Source organism: Hemitrygon akajei, chromosome 22, assembly GCF_048418815.1.
Source record: "Hemitrygon akajei chromosome 22, sHemAka1.3, whole genome shotgun sequence".
NCBI classification, from domain to species: domain Eukaryota; kingdom Metazoa; phylum Chordata; class Chondrichthyes; order Myliobatiformes; family Dasyatidae; genus Hemitrygon; species Hemitrygon akajei.
In genome coordinates, this window is record NC_133145.1 from 6,226,207 (window position 1) to 6,247,121 (window position 20,915).

The window sequence follows — 20,915 nt, forward strand, 5'->3', positions numbered from 1 at the left end:
TGTCCAAGATATCCTGCAGTGGGAGGGAGAACAGCCAGAGGCCGTGGTACATATTGGTAAGCAGGACCGCAAAGGTAGTAAATCTCGGAATTACTGCCTCTGCCACGTGACAGTGAGAATAAGAATAGAATGAGGTGGAGGATAATTGTGTGGCTGAGGGATTGGAGCAGGGGGCAGGGATTCAGATTTCTGGATCATTGTGACCTTCTTTGGGGCAGGTGTGACCTGTACAAAAAGGACGGGTTGCACTTGAATCCCAGGGGGAGCAATATCCCAGTGGGGAGATTTTCTAAGGCTACTGGGGAGAGTTTAAACTAGAATTGTTGGGGGGTGGGAACCAAACTGAAGAGACTGAGGAAGAGGCAGCTGGTTCACAAATAGAGAAAGCTAGGAGACAGTGTGTGAGGGAGAATAGGCAGGTGATAGAGAAGGGACGCGCTCAGACCGAAGGTTTGAGATGTGTCTGTTTTAACGCAAGGAGTGTTGTGAACAAAGTGGATGAGCTTAGAGTGTGGATCAGCACTTGAAGGTATGATGTGGTGGCCATTACAGAGACTGGGATGGCTCAGGGACAGAAATGGTTACTTCAAGTGCTGGGTTTTAGATGTTTCAGAAAGGACAGGAAGGAGGCAAAAGAGGTGGGGGCGTGATCAGAAATAGTGTGACGGGTGCAGAAAAGGTGGACGCCATGGAGGGATTGTCTGTACAAAGTCTCTGTGGGTGGAGATTAGGAATAGGAAGGGGTCAATAACTTTACTGGGTGTTTATTATAGGTCACCGAACAGTAGCAGAGATATCAAGGAGTAGATAGGGAAACAGATCCTGGAAAGGTGTAATAATGAGTTGTTGTGATGGGAGATTTTAATTTCCCAAATATCAATTGGCATCTCCCTACAGCAAGGGGTTTAGGTGGGGTAGAGTTTGTTAGGTATGTTCAGGAAGGTTTCTTGACACAATATGTAGATAAGCCTACAAGAGGAGAGGCTGTACTTGATTTGGTACTTGGAAATGAACCTGGTCAGGTGTTTGATCTCTCAGTGGGAGAGCATTTTGGAGATATTGATATAATTCTGCCTCCTTTACAATAGCATTGGAAGAGATAGGAACAGACAAGTTAGATTGTCATTGTTAGAAAGTCAGCATGGCTTTGTCAGCATGGCATGGCATGGCTTTGTCAAGGGCCGGTTGTGCCTTCCGAGCCTGATTGAATTTTTAAAAGATGCATCTAAACACATTGATGAAGGAAGAGTAGTAGAAGTAGTGTATATGGATTTCAGCAAGGCATTTGATAAGGTACCCCATGCCAGGCTTATTGAGAAGGTAAAGAGGCATGGGATTCAAGGGGACATTGCTTTGTGGATCCTTAACTGGCTTGCCCACAGAAGGCAAAGAGTGGTTGTAGATGGGTCATATTCTGCATGGAGGTTGGCCTCAGGGATCTGTTCTGGGACCCTTACTCTTCGTGATTTTTATAATTGACCTGGATGAGGAAGTGGAGGGATAGGTTAGTAAGTTTGTTGATGACACTAAGGTTCGAGGTGTTGTGGATAGTGTGGAGGGCTGTCTGAGGTTACAGCGGGACATTGATAGGATGCAAAACTGGGCTGAGAAGTGGCAGATGGCGTTCAAGTGGGAAGTGGTTCATTTTTTTAAGGTCAAATATGATGGCAGAATATACTATAAATTGTAAGTCTCTTGGCAGTGTGAAGGATCAGAGGGATCTTGGGGTCCGAGTCCATAGGATGCTCAAAGAAGCTGCGCAGATTGACTCTGTGGCTAAGAAGGCCTACAGTGTGTTGGTCTACATCAATCGTGGAATTAAATTTAGGAGCCGAGAAGTAATGTTGCAGCTATATAGGACCCTGCTCAGAACTCACTTGGAGTACTGTGCTCATATCTGGTTGCCTCACTACAGAAAGGATGTGGAAGCCATAGAAAGGGTTCACAGGAGATTTACAAGGATGTCGCCTGGATTGGGGAGCATGCTTTATGAGAATAGGTTGAGTGAACTCGGCCTTTTCTCCTTGGAGTGATGGAGGGTGAGAGGTGACCTAATAGAGATGTATAAGATGATGAGAGGCATTGATTGTGTGGATAGTCAGAGGCTTTTTCCGAGGGCTGGAATGATTGCCACAAGAGGACACAGGTTTAAGATGCTGGGGAATAGGTACAGAGGAGATGTCAGGGGTATGTCTTTTTACTCAGAGAGTGGCGAGTGCATGGAATGGGCTACCTGCAATGGTGGTGGAGGCGGATATGATAGAGTCTTTTAAGAGACTTTTGAATAGGTACATGGAGCTTAGAAAATTAGAAGGCTATGGGTAAGCCTAGTAATTTCTAAGGTAGGGACATGTTCGGCACAACTTTGTGGGCTGAAGACAGACAGACATACTTTATTGATCCTGAGGGGCAGTTTGGTTTCATTACAGCACCACCAACTAAGAATAGTGGAGAAATATAGCAATATAAAACCATAAGTAATTAAATAATAATAAGTTAATCATGCCAAGTGGAAATAAGTCCAGGACCAGCCTATTGGCTCAGGGTGTCTGACACTCTGAGGGAGGAGTTGTAAAGTTTGATGGCCACAGGTATTGTGCTGTAGGTTTTCTATGTTTCTATTCTTGCTTGTGCAAAATGAGACACCATCAATGACAGATTGCCTCCATAGGGTTTTTACTTTCTTTAAAAAAACTGTACCTAACTCATTTATCATTCTCTGTGTAATGCCATACAACATCTTCTCAGATAAAAACCTACCTATGCACAAATAATTAAATACTGTTATAACAGCAGTAAATAAAGTCAAGTTGCATAGCCTCAGTTTTCAACTATTTTGAGAGCTTTGCATTGAGAATGATAACAGTTTCATTGCTTGCTGTTACACACAGAAGTCAGATGGCTCTTAAAAGGAAATTGCCTGAGATGCTTTTATGTGATTTTTGAAACCGCGTTAAAATTCTCTGAAGACTCCAATGGTTCATTCAGTAATCAAATCAAGAATATTAGGAATGCCATTGCTTATTTGTTAGAATTATTCACAAAGTTTAATGAAATCAATCTTCAACTGCAAGGAATTTTTGTGAATCTTATCAAACTCAAATCAGCCATTTCTACATTTCTGCCCAAGTTAACTCTATTTAAGTGAAGATTGGCCATCGTGACCTTTTCCAATTTCCAAGCCGCTCTGAGTTGGAAGAGAAAGAAGGAATACCAGATGATGATCTCAAGTATACTGTGTCCAACTGGATGAGATGCATAAAGAAATGTCAGAGAGATTTCAGGACTTCTTTCAATTCAAATTCCAGATTGGGCAATAAATCCATTCCTGAACACTGATCAGGAGGAAGAACTGATCTCGCTACTAAATGACTTTGAGCTGAAGCTGAAGTTCATAGAAATCATCTTGAGATTTTTGGTTGCAGAAGGATAATTCTGAATGCTTTCCTGCACCTTAGGAAAAGGCCACAATGTTCAGCCTGATGCTGAGAAGCTGATATCACTGCACCAAGCCCATCCATCTCATTGAAAAGGGAAATGCAATGAAATAGTTGATTTTTTAAGTTGCTTTCTGTAGTTTTTTAAAAAAACTTTGCAATCCTCTATCTTCCCACTAATTTTAGCTTTGTTGTATGCCCTTTCTTTTGCTTTTACAATAGCTTTGACTTCCCTTGTCAGCCATCTTTGTACTATTTTACCATTTGAGTATTTCTTCATTTTTGGAATACATTAGTCCTGCACCTTCTTCATTGTCCCCAGAAATGCACACCATTGCTGCTCTGCTGACATCCCTGCCAGCAGCTCCTTCCAATTTACTTTGACCAACTCCTCTCTCATACCATTGTAATTTCCCTTACTCCACTGAAATACTGCTACATCAGACTTTACTTTCTCCCTGTCATATTTCAAGTTGATCTCAGTCATATTGTGATCACTGGTTCCTAAGGGTTCTTTTACCTCAAGCTCCCTAATTGCCTCTGGTTCACTACTTAACACCCAATCCAGTATAGCTGATCCCCTAGTAGGCTCAATGATAAACTGTTCTAAAAAGCCATCTCTTAGGCATTCAACAAACTTACACTTTAAGATCCATTACCAGCCTGATTTTTCCAATCGATCTGCATGTTAAAATCTTCCATGACTACCATAACATTGCCCTTTCCACATGCCTTTTCTATTTCCTGTTGTAATCTGTGGTCCACCTCCTAGCCACTTTTGGGAGGCTTGCATATAACTGCCATCAACGTCCTTTTACCCTTGCAGTTTCTTAACTCAACCCATAAGGATTCAACATCCTCCGATCCTATGTCACATCTTTCTTCTGATTTGATGCCATTCTTCACCAGTAGAGCCACACCACCCCCTCTGCCCACCTTCCTTTCCCTCTGATATAACGTGTAACCTTGCACATTCAGCTCCCACTACAACCATCCTTCAGCAACGATTCAGTCATTTTCAATCTTTTTTTTAATGATTTTTTTAAAAAAAAGAATAGATATAAATCAGAGGAGAAGTTATATCAAATGCATAATGCAATAAATGTACAAACAACGAAAGGGATGTATACTGTCAAAGTCATGTAAATAGACTATTAGGCTATTGTGTATAAACAAAGAACAACTCCTCCTCTTGGCAATTCATACAAAAAAAAGACTGGAAATTTTTTATAATGAGAAAAAAACCCCACTAAACTAACCTAAAACAAAAAAAAGAGACTGGGCTTTGAGGATAAAATTACAAAAGAAAAAAGAAAACATCCTTCTGATCAGCTCTGAACTTTCACAGAGAAAAAGGGGAAAAAAACAAGAGAGAAAAAAAAGAAAAAAAATTTACCTAAAAAAATAGAGAAAGAGAAAAAAATCAGATCATATGAAAATATTGAATAAAAGGTCACCAGGTTTGCTCAAATTTAAAAGATGTATCAAACATCCAACTTCTAATTTTCTCCAAACTTGAACAGGACATAATGGAAGAGAGCCAAAGAAAAACAGTAGGTGGATTAGAATCTTCCCAGTATAACAAAATAGCTCTCCTTGCCAATAAAGTTGAAAAGGCTATCGCATGTTGATCGGAAGCAGGAACATTTCCTGCTTCCTTTGGAATAATCCCAAAGATTGTTGTAAGTGAATTAGGTTGTAAGTCCACACCTATGACTTTTGATAACGTTCTAAAAACATCTCTCCAAAAATTATTTAACTTTGTACAGGACCAAAACATATGAGTTAGAGTAGCCACCTCAGCGTTACATTTATCACTGGTGGGGCTTATATTAGAAAAAATATGCGCTGGTTTATCTTTTGACATATGCGCACTGTGCACTATCTTAAGCACGTTTTTTTATTAAGCACTTATTTCCCAAGCACTTTTAACCTTATCATTAAGCATCATACATGCATTCATTAACTGTTTATATATAATGGCTATCAATCGTTTTTGAGATGGTTTAAGCTGAAAAATAGCATCTATCATATTTGGTAAATGAACAAATGGATAATTCGGTAAAAAAATCACATAAAAAATTCCTAACTTGTAAGTATCTAAAAAAATGTGCATTAGATATATATTTATCCACTAGCTGCGAAAGAGACATTAAACAGTCCTCTAAAAACAAATCTAAAAAAGTTTTTATTCTCTTAGTTTTCCATATTAAAAAAGCCTTATCTGGAGTTGATGGTTTAAAGAAAAATTTAAAATGGATATTACTAGAGAGTACAAAGTTAATTAAATCAAAAAATCTGCAAAACTGAAACCAAATTTTTAAAGTATGTTTAACAATAGAACTAAAATCTTGTCTACTTATCCTGGAGAACAAAAAAGGAAGAGGAGCTCCCAGTAAAGAAGCCAAAGAAAACCCCCTTACCGAATTCTCCTCCAAATGTAACCATGAAGGACAGTCCTGGTTATCTATACCATGAATCCAAAAGGTGATATAACGAATATTAATTGCCCAATAATAAAATCTAAAGTTTGGTAGCACCAGTCCTCCATCTTTTTTTGATTTTTGCAGTAAAGATTTATTCACTCTGGAGCTTTTATTATTCCAAATGTATGACAGGATCATGGAATCTATTCTATCAAAAAACATTTTCGGGACAAAGGATGGAACTGTTTGAAATGTATGTAAAAATATCAGTAAAATTACCATTTTATAGCATTTATTCGACCAATTAATGACATCGAAGTAGGCGACCATTTGGAAAATGTTTGTTGTGCATATTCAATTAGAGGAAAGAAATTATATTTATATAGGTCATTAAAATTTTTAGTAATTTTAATACCAAGATAAATAAAATAATTTTAGCAATATTAAAAGGTATTTGATCATAATAATCAGAGTAATTATTAATAGGAAATAATTCACGTTTATGTAAGTTTAGTTTATATCCAGAAAAAATACTAAATTCAGTAAATATAAATAACATAAAGGGAATAGATTCCCTAGGGTCTGGAATGTAAACTAATAAATCATCTGCATATAATGAAACCTTATGTAGTTTATCCTCCTCTCTTAATACCCTGTATAGAATTAGAATCCCTAAGAGCAAGTGGTTCTAAAACCAAATTAAATAATAAAGGACTGAGAGGACAACCTTGACAGGTTCCTCTATATAATCTAAAATAAGGAGACTTTTGATTATTAGTTCTAACTGCTGCCACTGGGGCTTGATAAATCAGTTTGATCCAGGAAATAAATCCCGGACTGAAAATAAACCTCTTCAAAACCTGAAGCAAATAAGGCCATTCCACCCTGTCAAAAGCTTTCTCTGCATCCAGAGACACAATACATTCAGATTCTTTAACTGAGGGGGAATAGATGATATTTAACAATCTTCAAATATTAAAATGTGAATACCTATTTTTAATAAATCTAGTTTGATCATTTGAGATAACAGTAGGCAAAATATTCTCAAGTAGGCTAAAATCTTAGAGAGAATTTTAAAATCCACATTCAGTAAGGAGATAGGTCTATAGGATGCACATTCCGATAAATCTTTTCCTTTTTTAGGAATTAATGAAATTAATGCCTCATAAAAAGTTTTTAGAAGATTCCCAGAGGATATAGAATCAGTGAAAGTTTGACAAAGATGTAGTGTAAGCATTTCATTGAAGGTCTTATAAAATTCCACTGTATATCCATCTGGTGTCGGAGCTTTCCCTAATTGCATAGAGGATACAGCTTTAGCTATTTCCTCTTATTTAATAGGTGCATCTAGTATATTAATATCTTGAGTCAAAATTTTGAGGTATATTTCATTTTTACAAGAATCTGTTCATAATAAAAGTATTGCCAGAGAATTGAGATTTATAAAGATTGGAATAGAAATCCATAAATATCTTATTAATTTCATAAGGGTCTAACGTTTCAATTCAGTTCCACATGGTAGGCTTATTCAGAAAGTCAGAAGGCATGGGATCCAGGGAAGTTTGGCCAGGTGGATTCAGAATTGGCTTGCCTGCAGAAGGCAGAGGGTTGTGGTGGAGGGAGTACATTCAGATTGGAGGGTTGTGACTAGTGGTGTCCCACAAGGATCTGTTGTGGGACCTCTACTTTTTGTGATTTTTATTAACGACCTGGATGTGGGGGTAGAAGGGTGGGTTGGCAAGTTTGCAGACGACACAAAGGTTAGTGGTGTTGTAGATAGTGTAGAGGATTGTCGAAGATTGCAGAGAGACATTGATAGGATGCAGAAGTGGGCTGAGAAGTGGCAGATGGAGTTCAACCTGGAGAAGTGTGAGGTGGTACACTTTGGAAGGACAAACTCCAAGGCAGAGTACAAAGTAAATGGTAGGATACTTGGTAGTGTGGAGGAGCAGAGGGATCTGGGGGTACATGTCCACAGATCCCTGAAAGTTGCCTCACAGGTAGATAGGGTAGTTAAGAAAGCTTATAAGTTAGCTTTCATAAGTTGAGGGATAGAGTTTAAGAGACGTGATGTAATGATGCAGCTCTATAAAACTCTAGTTAGGCCACACCTGGAGTACTGTGTCCAGTTCTGGTCGCCTCACTATAGGAAGGATGTGGAAGCATTGGAAAGGGTACAGAGGAGATTTACCAGGATGCTGTCTGGTTTAGAGAGTATGGATTATGATCAGAGATTAAGGGAGCTAAGGCTTTACTCTTTGGAGAGAAGGAGGATGAGAGGAGACATGATAGAGGTGTACAAGATATTAAGAGGAATAGACAGAGTGGACAGCCAGCGCCTCTTCCCCAGGGCACCGCTGCTCAGTACAAAAGGACATGGCTTTAAGTTAGGGGGAGGGAAGTTCAAGGGGGATAATAGAGGAAGGTTTTTTACTCAGAGAGTGGTTGGTGCGTGGAATGCACTGCCTGAGTCAGTGGTGGAGGCACACACACTAGTGAAGTTTAAGAGACTACTAGACAGGTATATGGAGGAATTTAAGATGGGGGTTATATGTGAGGCAGGGTTTGAAGGTCAGCACAACATTGTGGGCCGAAGGGCCTGTAACGTGCTGTACTATTCTTTGTTCTATGTTCTATCTGGTCTACATATTTTCAAAATCTGTCTTCTGACTATGTTTGCCTTTAACTGACCAGCCAAAAGTATATCTCCATGTATATAAAATAAACTTTTAGATTTAAAAATTTGCTGTTCGATGGGAAAGGTCAGAAGCAAATCATATTGTGTTTGAAGTCAACCCGTTCCTTATATAGATCTTCAGTAGATTTTACTGAATACACTTTATCTCTCTAATTTTAAGCACTAACAGTTCCACTTTAGTTTTCTTTCTTAAAGCTGCTGAATGTGAAATTATCTGTCCCCTAAGAAAAGATTTCATTGTGTCCCATATAATCAAATTTGACATTCCTTCAATTGTATTAAGTTCAAAAAATATAGAAATTTGCTCCTTAATAAAACTAACAAAGGCTGGATCCTGTAACAATACGGAATTCAATCTCCACTGTGGCATTTTCAAAATAACTATCAGAGAGCTTCAGGGTTAATTTCAGAGGCGCGTGATCTGACAACACAATGACATCATATGCATACTCAACAACTGAGTGTAGCAAGCGTGTGTCTTGAAGAAAGTAATCAATTCTTGAGTATTTATGATGAACGTGTGAAAAAAAAGAAAAAATCTTTGTCATTAGGGTGTTTATATCTCCAGATATCGACCAGGTCATATTCTAGTAGAAAAGAATTAATACAGGTTGCCACTTTATTAGGAGGTGCCGGATTGGTTGATGATCTGTCAATCGCCAGATTCAGACAGCAATTGAAGTCACCACCTATGATCATATTCATTTAGTTTCAGTAGCTCAGAAAAAAACTTCTTAAAAAATTCAGAACTGTCTGAATTAGGTGCAGACCCAAAGCTACCTTTTGACCACATAATAAACCAGTAACAATTAAATATCTTCCAGTCGAATCAGTAATAGTATTAAAATGTACAAAAGGGATTTTAGAGTGAACAAAAGTAGATACCCCTCACACTTTATTAGTCGATAAAGAATGATATAAAGGATCTTTCCATAATTTGAAAAAAAGATCTTCATCCTGTCTCCGTACATGTTTCTTGCACAAAAATAATAACTGCATTAAGTGTTTCTAATTTCTTAAAAATCTTTTTACACTTAATAGGATGATTCATGTCATTCAGATTCCAAAAGATTATATTAATTTTATTAACATCCTTGTTTAAGATTTAATTTAAAGTTTTAATAAAGAAAACTATTGCGCAAGCGCACATTAATCCAAAAGGAACAGATTTGACCAGAAGTGACGACATATTTGAGAGAAAATGTCCATCAACAGAACCGCCCAATTGAGAAAAAAAACCTATTCTAATAGCCCCCCTCCCACAAAGCCCAAAAAAAAGTGACCAATAGGATGATCGCATGCTAAGTTAATGACCCTTAACCCTGTCCTCCATTTTGCAGCTATATTAAAAAAAATGAGATATTCATCCCACCGAATCTAGCCATAATAAAAGAGATAAACAAATTTCAAAAACTGCAATGTTATGTCTAACAATAATAAAAACGTAACTGTCGTCGGCCAGCTTAAATTCATCTAAAGTATATTAATCATGTATTCAGAAAAGAATAAATCCAAGCAAATAATATTACAACTGAAGTTCATTCTTTCAAAAACAATTTACAATTTGTACAAAAAAATGTGATATATATATATATATATATATATATATCAAACCTAAAGCTATATTAATATTGAGACAAGCGAAAAGATAGAAAAAATAATTCAAACCAGGTCCTATACAGACCTCTATAATATGATACAGGTTTCCTACAAAGCAACGATTCAGTGATGACTACAACATCATACCTGGCAATCTGTAATAATGCAACAAGATCATCCACCTTATTTCTTATACTATGTGCATTTAGATGAAACACCTTGAGTACCGTACTTGCTATCCTTTCTGATTCTACATCCTTAATGTTTTTAAACCCTCCCCAACAGCTCTAACAAACCTGCCCGCAAAAATGTTGGTCCCCCTCGGATTCAGATGCAACTTGTCAGTTTTGAGCAGGTCGTATTGACCAGAAAAGATTCCAATGATTCAAGAACCTGAAACCCTGCACTTGCTTCTCAGCCACGTATTTATCTCCCAAGTTATCCTGTTTCTACCCTCACTGGCAAATCCCTCTAACAACTATCCCAAATATCATATCTGCTGAAATCCATTCTTGTTATCTGAATCTGAGGGTAGATCTTAAACTTCTTCGTGACTTGGAACAACAAGGAGGAAAAAAAAACACAAAGGAAAGATGAGAGAGAGAAAGTAAAGGAACACAGAAAACACTAAGAGTGACCACTTGGTACTCTATAACTACACACAAAACACCAGAGGAATTCAGCAGGTCTGGCAGCATCTACTCAGAGAAATGGATAGTCAACATTTTGGGCTGAGATAGTATCTACTATGTTCCTTAGCAAAGATTTCCAACTAAAATTCCAAAAAACTGACTCAGCCTCCACTGAGAATATTTAACTAGCAATCAGTTCTTGCCAATCAACTCATAAACTGTAGCCACCACTTGCAAGTAGCTTTTTTACCACTAATTAACAATGGGGAATTGATGAGTTAATATTGAAATTAAATGATCAATGTAACCACATAGGTAAGAAAATTCTAGAATGGAATCAAGCCTGAAAACCTCTAGTTACACAAATCCCGAGTTGTGAACTTGGCATGTCATGAAATTGATTTCTTGCGTTGCTTGGATGGATGCACCAGATGATGCATCACTGTCTTCTCCAAGCAAGTACTCTACCTTCTCTGCACACAGGAGGTCTCAGAAAGTCTATCTTACTCTCTCTAGCTATCCATCCAATAGGATGATGATGGTTCCTTTCAGTCAGTTAGTGGGTTTGATATGTGCATCCTGGAGTGGCTGTACAGGCCAATCCTTGATAGGCACTGCTTGCCTCATATTTACGTACACGACGCTGGAAGAACTCAGCAGGTCAGGCAGCATCTGTGAGAAAAGAGTAGCCAACGTTTTGGGCCAAGACCCTTCATCAGGAATGGGGGGGGTGGGGAAGAGAGGGCCGAAGCCCAGTAATAGAGATAGGGGAGGGGGAAGGGCTAGAGGCACCAGGTGGAGAACCAATCAGAGGAAGAATAAAGGGGGGAGGGGATAAGCATGAAAGAACTGTAGAAATAAAGGAGCAGGAAGTTGAAAGGGGAGAGGGGCAGAGAGGGACCTAGGATGGGGGGAAGGGGGAGGGAATTACTGGAAATTAGAGAATTCAATGTTCATACCGCCAGACTGGAGGCTACCCAGACGGTAGATGAGGTGTTGCTCCTCCAACCTGAGTTTGGCCTCAACATGGCAGTAGAGGAGGCCATGTATGGACATATCTAGATGGGAATGAGAGGCAGAGTTGAAGTGGGTGGCAACCGGGAGGTCCTGTCTATTGTGACGGACAGAGCGGAAGTGCTCAATGAAGCGATCCCCCAATCTGAATCGGGTATTTAAGGGAATCGGGTAAATTAAGTGAATTTAAGGGCTGGGTGAAAGTTAGAGGCAAAGTTGATGAAATTGACGAGCTCAGCATGGGTGCAGGAAGCAGCACCAATGTAGTCGTTGATGTAACGGAGGAAAAGTTGGGGAGTGGTGCCAGTATAGATTTGGAGCATAGACTGTTCCACATAACCCACAAAGAGGCAGGCATAGCTGGGGCCCATGCGAGTGCCCATGGCTACACCCTTGATCTGGAGAAAGTGGGAAGAAACAAAGGAGAAGTTATTGAGAGTTAGAACAAGCTCCGCCAACCGGAGAAGTGTGGTGGTGCTGGGGAACTGGTGGGGTCTGTTATCCAAAAAAGTAGCGGAGGGCTTTGAGGCCTTCTTGATGTGGGATGGAGGTGTATAAGGATTGAACATCCATGGTAAAAATGAAGCGGTCGGGGCCGGGGAATTGGAAGTTATTGAAGAGGTGAAGGTCATGGGATGTATCCTGGATGTAGGTGGGGAGAGTCTGAACTATGGGGTTAAAATGGAGTCCAAGTAGGCAGACACAAGTTCGGTGGGGCAGGAGCAGGCTGAAACTATGGGTCTGTCTGGAGAGTCAGGCTTGTGGATCTTGGGGAGGACGTAAAACCGAGCTGTGCGGGGTGTGGGAATTATGAGTTTTTTGGCTGAGGGAGGGTGTCCGGAGTTGATGAGTGTGGAGATGGTGCGGGAGACAGTGGATTGATGTTTTTTGGTGGGGTCCTGTGGCAGGGGTAAGTACGAGGAGGTGTCAGCGAGCTGCTGTTTGGCCTCAGTGAGGTAGAGGTCCGTCTGCCAGACTACTACAGCATCACCTTTGTCTGCAGGTTTGATGGTGAGGTTGGGGTTAGTGCGGAGAGAGTAAAGGGCAGTGCGTTCAGAGGGAGTGAGGTTAGAATAGGAGAGAGGGGTGGTGAAGTTGAGACGGTTGATGTCTCGGCGACAGTTAGAGATGAAAAGGTCGAGAACAAGTAGAAGGCCCGATGGGGGTGTCCAGGAGGAGGAGGATCATAGAAGCCGGGAGAATGGATCATCACTGGGGGGAGGGGGGGAATCCTTGTTGAAGTAGTAGGCTCGGAAACGTAGGCAGCGGAAGAAGAGCTCAGCATCATGGCGGGCATGGAACTCACTGAGGTGGGGGCGGAGGGGGATAAAAGTGAGGCCCTTACTGAGGACAGAGCATTCTGCCTCAGATAGGGGAAGGTCAGGGGGGATGGCGAAGACATGGCAAGAGTTGGGACTGGGGTTAAGTGGGGGTGAGGAGTGGGAAGTCTCAGGAGGAGGAGGGGTGTTGGGATGTTCAGGGAGAGCGGGCAGAGGGGAGGATAAGGGATCGGGGAGATGGAGAGGGGATAAGGGATGAAGGGAAGGCTGGGAGTCACAACGAGAATAGGAGGTAGCAGGGGAATAGGACCGGCGGCAGGACCCCACGGCAGCACCGACGGTCCCGGCCATAGGATCCCGGTCTGAGCCAGACCCGGAGCTGGGACCTCTGGAGCTTATAGCCTGCAGGGCATCAAATCTGTGGTCAGTCCGGAGCGGGAGAGTTCATGGTCCGCCGGGGGCTGGTACCTATGTCTAGGGTGCCAGCTGGGGTCGGAGTCCGAGGCGGATGATTCTTCGACGTGCTGAAGGTATGAGAAATAGGAGTCTGGGCTGGAGGCAGTCGTCCTCGTGGGATGCAAGCGAGCAAGCTTGTAGTCCTTCTTGGACGTGAGGAAGGAGAAGAAACGGTGGTTGGAGGCGTGAATCCGACGGAGAATGAAGTGGAGTAGTGGACCATGGCAGACGGTGGAAAGCGTGGCTCAGAGTGGGGCAGAGACAGTGATAGGAACCGCAGGTATCTCCACATGGCAGTAAGCGTGGCTCGGAGAATCCGACGGGAGAAGCGGAGGGAGCATCGGTTAACAAAATGGCGGTACCTAGGATCCTCGCTGGGCCCGAACTGGGAAGCCTGGAACCGAAGCTGGAATCCCTTCGGTATGAGATGGCGGCGGAGACACGTTCCCAAAAACGAGACACGGCTATGGTACCGTGTCTGGGTCAGGATGTGGTCGAAGAGGCGGAGATAACGGAGGGTGGGCAGTGAGCGAGGGTCTCACTGAACTCCCATCGAAGAGAAGATTTGAACAGAGTAGGCATACCTCGAAGAGATTTCGCAGCGGAGTTTTGCCTCATATTTGTCAAGTGAGGCCTGGAGGGGCAGCAGGGGTAAAAGCTCTGTTGTGGCACTTCCTGTGCCTTTCCTCTGTTGCCTCTATGAGTTTGTTCTCAGCAGCGTCCACACCTTTTCTGATGGCGTCCCTCCACTGTGAGCGATCTTGAGCCAGATCCTCCCATGCTGATGGGGCAATGTCAGCTTTCTTGAGGCTCCTGTGCAGAACATCCTTGTACCGTAGTCACTGGCCACCTTGTTTTTGGATATCACTGGACCGTTAGCCGTACAAGATGTCCTTGGGCAGTCTTCAGTCAGGCATTCTGACAACATGTCCTGCCCAGTGCAGTTGGGCTGACATCACCAAGGTTGAAACTGCTGGCATTCCAGCTTGAGAGAGGATCTTGGTATTGGAGACCTTGTCTCGCCAGGTGATCTTCATCAGGGAACATAGGTGATGCTGCTGCAGTTGGTCAAGCTGGCGTAAATGACCCTGATATGGGCAACACGTCTCACATCCGTATAGCAAGGCTGATATGACAACGGCCCTGTATACCTCACACTTGGTGGCCCACCTCACGCTCTGTGACCAAACTTGATCTTTCAGCTGACCCTTTCTGGTTCTTGCCTCAATCTCTACATCCAGAGAAGCTGAGGATGTTACTATGCTGCCCAGATAGCAAAGCTTGTTGGCAGCATTGAGACAAGTGTCATCAATGAGGACAGCTGGTTCTTTGTAGCTTGAGCCAGGAACTGATTGGAACAAAACTTCTGTCTTTTCAGGTTCATTGTCAGTCTGAAGCTTTTGGCTGCACTGGCAAAGTGACTGGTGATCTCCTGTAAGTCTTCGAGAGAATGGGCAACCAGTGCACAGTCAGCAAACTGTAGCTCCAGCGCCACAATGTCCCTGACTTTTGTTTTTCCTCTCAGTCTTGCGAGGTTGAGGAGCCACCATCAACCCTCATTTGTAGGAAGACCCCTGACTTCAGGTCTGAGGTGGCATCCTGAAGAACAGCAGCGAAGAATAGTCCAAACAGAGTAGGAGCCAAAACACAACCCTGTTTTACTCTGTTGCTCATGGGAAATGAGTCTGACAACTCACCACACATGCTGATTGGCCTTCAATGCCTTTGTGGAACTGACTGACGGATGATGTTGGTTAGGCATGGGGGGGCAACTGAATTTTGGTAGGAGCTTCCACAGGCCGTCTCTACCAACAGTGTCAAATGCTTTGGTTAGATCAACAAATGTGACATAGAGACTTCTCGGCTGCTCAACACATTTCTCTTGGAGTTGCCTCAGTGACAAGATCATGCCCACTGTACTACGGCCTGATCAAAAACCACACTGGCTTTCTGGAAGGATGTTGTCACTGATGTTGGACACCAAGCGTCTAAGGATGATCTTCGCGAGGTATTTTCCTGAAACTAACAGAAGAGAGATGCCATGGTAATTGTTGCAGTCTCCCTTGACTCCCTTGTTCTTGTAGATGGTCACAATTGATGTGTCTTTGAAGTCCTGTGGTAGTTCTGTAGCTCCCCACAACTTTGTGAACAGCTGCTGCAGGCATGATGTCAGTGTGTTACCACCATACTGGTAGCTCTCGGCTGCAAGACAATCAGGCCCTGGTGTTTTTTTGGGTTTTAGCTGTTTGATGGCTTTGATGACCTCGTGAAGAGTAGGTGGAGCATCTGGCTCGAACAGTATGGGTCGAGGGTGTACTCTGCCCAGTGCTTCATCGGTGATGGTTCCTGGTCTGTGATGGTTCCTGGTCTGTTCAATAGCTCGTGGAAGTGTTCTTGCCATCTTTTCATGTGCTCTGACTTCTCAGTGAAGATGGATGTACTGTCTTTGCTCAGGAGTTGTCAGGTGTGAGGAGGTGTGAGGTGTAGGTGTTGCTCAGTGAAGATGGATGTACTGTCCTTGCTCAGGAGCTGTGAGGTGTGAGGAGGTGTGAGGTGTAGGTGTTGCTCAGTGAAGATGGATGTACTGTCCTTGCTCAGGAGCTGTGAGGTGTGAGGAGGTGTGAGGTGTAGGTGTTGCTCAGTGAAGATGGATGTACTGTCCTTGCTCAGGAGTTGTGAGGTGCTTTGTTTTGATGGACCATACACAACCTTGATTGCTTCATAAAAGCTTCTTGAGTCATTACAGTCAGCAAAGGCTTGTAACTCCTTGGTCTTCTTTGCACACCACTGGTCTTTCACTGCCTCCACAAAGTTGATTTTGCACTCAAAAAGGCACGTTTATTGGAACTTGAATTTGGGTGTCAATGAAGAGCCTGGTGTGCAGCTGCCTTAGCTCTGAGAAGGTCTTGTACAGATTGGTTGCTCTTATCAAACCAGTCCTGATGCTTGTGCTTAACTTTCCCCAGGGTGTCCTGGGCAGTGCTGTAGACCGTTTCTTTGAAGGCATTCCAGTGCTCAGTAATATTGTCTGGTGGATTCTCAACCAGTCTGCTTAGAGCAGTTTCCATAGAGGATTTCAGGGCATCAGCATCTCACGGTGTTTCAACTTGGTGGTGTTCAGCTTTTTGAGTGGTTTGCCAGTATTCAGTCTGTGTGGAGGTTTGATCGATAGACATTAGATCCAACCACACCATTTGATGATCAGTTGAGCACTCAGCTCCACGCTTAACTCTGGCAGTTTGTCCAACTCTAGCAGTAAGAATCACAAGCAGAATCTGATTGTTATCTCATGGAACATATGACCTCTGTTGGACAATGCTAACTCTGATTGCCCAGAGAGACACACTACACTTGTTGCTCGTGTGCTCAAGTACTACAACGTGGACATTGCATCTCTCCAGGAGTCCCGACTCGCTGGAGAGGGCATGCATTGTGAAGAGAAAGGAGGGTACACATTCTTCTGGTCTGGCAGGCCCGAAGAAGAACAAAGATAATCTGGTGTGTGCTTGGCTATGAAGAACTGCCTCGCAGCAAAGCTACCAACCCTGCCTGTTGCTGTGTAATCTTACTGATATTTCACTAAAGGTATTAACTTTCCCTCTCTCCCCCACAGCCTCTCTTCTCCATCTGTCCCATTTGTTTTAAACATAAGAGATTCTTGCAGATGCTGGAAATCTTGAGCAATGCACACACAATGTTGGAGGAACTCCACAAGTCAGGCAGCAGAGGAGAATAAATATTTGACATTTTGGGCCAATACCAGGACTCAGGACTCAGGCCTTAAGAGGTCTCAGCAAGAAGTTTGAGCTGTTTATACACCTCCATAGAGGCTGCCTGACTTGCTGAGTTCCTCCAGCATTTTGTGTATATTACTCACTTATTTTCTGAACCTGTTATAATTTACAGTATATTTCTCTGTTTAACCCTTGATTTACAGGTCCTTCAGAGATTTGGGTTTACTTTGTGCCGTTATGGGAATACATTGTTCCTGAGTTTTAACCTCTGCATAACCAGCAGTCCCCTTCAGCTTGGGGTCCCCACACTGAAGTAAGGAGGACATTGACTTAAACAAAGGTGCTATACCAGAAACATTTTAAGAAAGTACCTGTGCTCTCCAAATGTCTTCACGTTCCCTTGCAATCTGTCGAATCAGTTCATTCATCATGTGGGTAACAAGGAAGACCATGATGGCAAAAGCAAGGAGGGTGTACATTGCATATTGGAACATTGCCATGTCAGGCAAAATCACTTCCCAGTTGAGTGGCATGTTGACAAGCCCAAAAAAGAGGAGGTACATGGTGAAAAGAACAGTGCTAAAATCCACATAATATTCCCACTTTGCAGGATCCAAGACTTGGAATGACAGATGGGTACCTGGAGAAAGGCAAAGGATACACTCAAAGACACTGTAGTACTGAAACTGCACCAAACAAGGCAAGTGGGATGAACTGAAACAAAGGAAATTGGAAAGGATGGGTAAAACCAAGCAGTAGGAAGTATCAAGGAAAGGAGAGGAAATGCACCTTCTTTTTTTAAAAAACATTTAGATTTTTACACTGGCTCTAATGCACAACCCCAATTTACTCCCAAGCTGAATATTGGGCAAAGAAAGATATATGCAATGGAAATGTAGTTAGGATACATTTGTGAAGATTTCCCATTATTGGGCCTTTGCATCCAAGCTGACAACTTCAGGGATTCCAGCAGAAAGAAAATATAAAGTAAAAATCAGTAGAAAAGTCTGATGTAGAAAGAGATAAAAATGATGGAGTATGGGAGATAACAAGATGAGATAAAGAGAAATTGGGGGGCATAATGAAAAGGAGTGAAGAGCACCAGACATGTCATTAATTTCCACAAGGATTGCCCAATCCCTACATTTGGTCTAGTGGAAAACTAAGTTCATTAAATGAATCATATTATTCTGTCTCTAAAACCCATTCGGCTCAGCAGAATAGAATGCATTACTGTGACTCCACACACTTATTACTGCTGCCAGCCAGGGAGAATGTTTTCACAAATTCATTCCTATTATCTGAATCTGAGAGTAGATCTTGTACTACTACTTGACTTGGAACAATAAGGAGAAAAAGACAAAGGAAAGATGAGAAAGAAAATGAAAGAAAGGACAGAAAACAAACCATACTAATTGCTTATCCAGAGATTCGTCATGCTTATAATATCTTCAGACTTCTTAACCTTTAGTAAATTATTCTGCGAGTACAAAGCTGCTGTTACATAGAAAATATCTGTGAGTACTCACTGAATGTGAAAGCCAGGAGCACAATGAGCATCAATACAAGGAATGGCAGTATAATCTCAAATATTATCTGGAGGGAAAAAAGAGCATTATAAAAAACATTGGTTTCCCACAGCACTATTTATCGATTGGGACTAGACACCCATCTTCTTAGACTAATTGTGGGCCTGTGTTTAGCTGATATGCTGGAGAGTTATTAATGGGTACTGAACAGCAAAGGCTGGGAGGTCAGCCACCCTATTACCATAGCCTGATTACTTTCTTTGTTTCATCAGTAAAGATGGAGTTATGATAAACAAACTGACAAATGATAGTTGTACAGGTTAAACAGGCAGAAAGATAGGATTGCATTGGTTCAGATCTTGATTTAATTAGTTTTTTTTCATTATTTATTTTTCACAATCTGGATATTAGTGTGGAAAACCCATACTTAATGATTCAGGACAAGCTTCTTCCCCTCCATCATTCGATTTCAGAACAATCCACAAACTCACAAACACTACCTTGTAATCCATTTTTGTGTTCTATTTATTTTTGCATGGTACCATGTAAAAGTGTTAAGCACATATATATATAGCAAGGGGTCTAAGAATTTTTCATAGTATTGTAGTAATGTTATGTATTGCACTGCGTTGCTCCCTCAAAAATAAACTTCATAACATTCCTGAGGATTGATAAACCTGATTCTGAGATGGATCTCTATTGTGGATTGAGAGTGGGAATGGCGCAGGGAGAGGAGACTCAAGATTGGGAAAAGGGGAAGGGAGAGGGCAGGGAGTGGGAAGCACTAGAGAGACATTCTGTAATGATCAATATTTCATTTGTTTGGAATCAAATAACCTTGCCTGGTGACTCAGGGCTGGGGGTATCTGCATCTACGTCAACCCGTGCCCCTGGGGTCTCTGTCACCTGTCCCACACCCTCACCATTCCTAACATCCTTTGCTCCTGCCAATTTTACAAACTCGCTTTCCGCTCCAAGTTGACAAATACTGTACTGTGCAAGAGTCTTTGGGGTGCTAGCTATATATGTGCATAAGCCATTTGCACAGTACAGTCATTTACAATAATTTCATGTCTTTGCATTGAACTTCCATGCAACGATAAAAAGCCTGATTAAAATTAGAAAGACCATCACTAATGGACATTAAGAAGGTGGTGGAGAATGGGAATTTATGGAGAAGAGAATGGGTTAGGAGGGAACTAGTGTAAAAATGGTTTAATAATCAGCAGTGACTTATTGGTTTAAAGGGTTTGTTTCTGTTTTGGATGTCTATGATTTTATCACTATATTCTTCAGGCATCTGAAACACAATTATCTTTGAGTCATTGAGTTATGTAGATAGTAACAGGCTTGTTTGATTTGTTCATTAACTAAAGGCAAATTTGGATTAAATTATATCATTATTGAATTATGTACTGATTGTACTTTTTTTTTCATTAGAATCAGCTTCCAGGGAGCATAAATGATCTGAAATGTACAGCTATAAAATTTATTTAACTGGAAGCAGTTACCTTCTGGATCATAATGGTGAAATGTCCCATCAAACGGAAGCCTCGAGCAAAGTACATCATGTTACACCAGGCAAGGATGAGGGCGAAGGACATAGGAACAGACTCACCAGGCATTGATGTCAGCCGCAGCACTAGCACAGCCAGGACCATGACACCATAGCAGATACTGCGGTGCACAGAAACAAGGGAGAGTTGTGGCAGCAATGCAAAATAGAGAGATCAGAAGCACAATGAAACTGGGTGCAGAGTGAAACTGTGAGATGGTGGCTCAGAAGTTCCTTGCAGGACGTAAAACAACACCAAGCTATACTGCAGAAAATGTATTGTTTGTGGGTGTCTTAGCACCTTTTTAGAAATTTAACTCCTAAGTATTTCATTTGTCCCTGAACCCTCCCCTCACCAATGTAAAACACTCTAAAATGAAGCCGGTATTAATGCAATAAACAAACATAATCTCTCATGCCATTTCCAACCTCAGTGCTCTAAAAGCACAAGTTCTTTCTTACATACAGAAAAGATAAGTTTCACTCACCATGTTTCCCCTGAAAACATTTGTTTGTCGAATTCAGATTAGTTTCTGTCATATACACATCCCTCAT

General features: G+C 41.7%; 1 protein-coding gene across 1 annotated transcript in view; it reads right to left on the reverse strand.

Moving 5' to 3' along the window:
• LOC140714919 (transient receptor potential cation channel subfamily V member 5-like) overlaps nt 1-20,466 on the reverse strand; it is a 35,149-nt gene extending 14,683 nt beyond the window's left edge. The window contains exons 1-3 of the mRNA XM_073026588.1: nt 20,317-20,466; nt 18,806-18,872; nt 17,648-17,916 (exon numbers count right to left, since the gene is read on the reverse strand). Of these exons, the coding sequence (XP_072882689.1) occupies nt 17,648-17,916; nt 18,806-18,872; nt 20,317-20,466 (486 nt within the window). The remainder of the gene's footprint in view (nt 1-17,647; nt 17,917-18,805; nt 18,873-20,316) is intronic.
• Nucleotides 20,467-20,915: the final 449 nt, after the last annotated feature.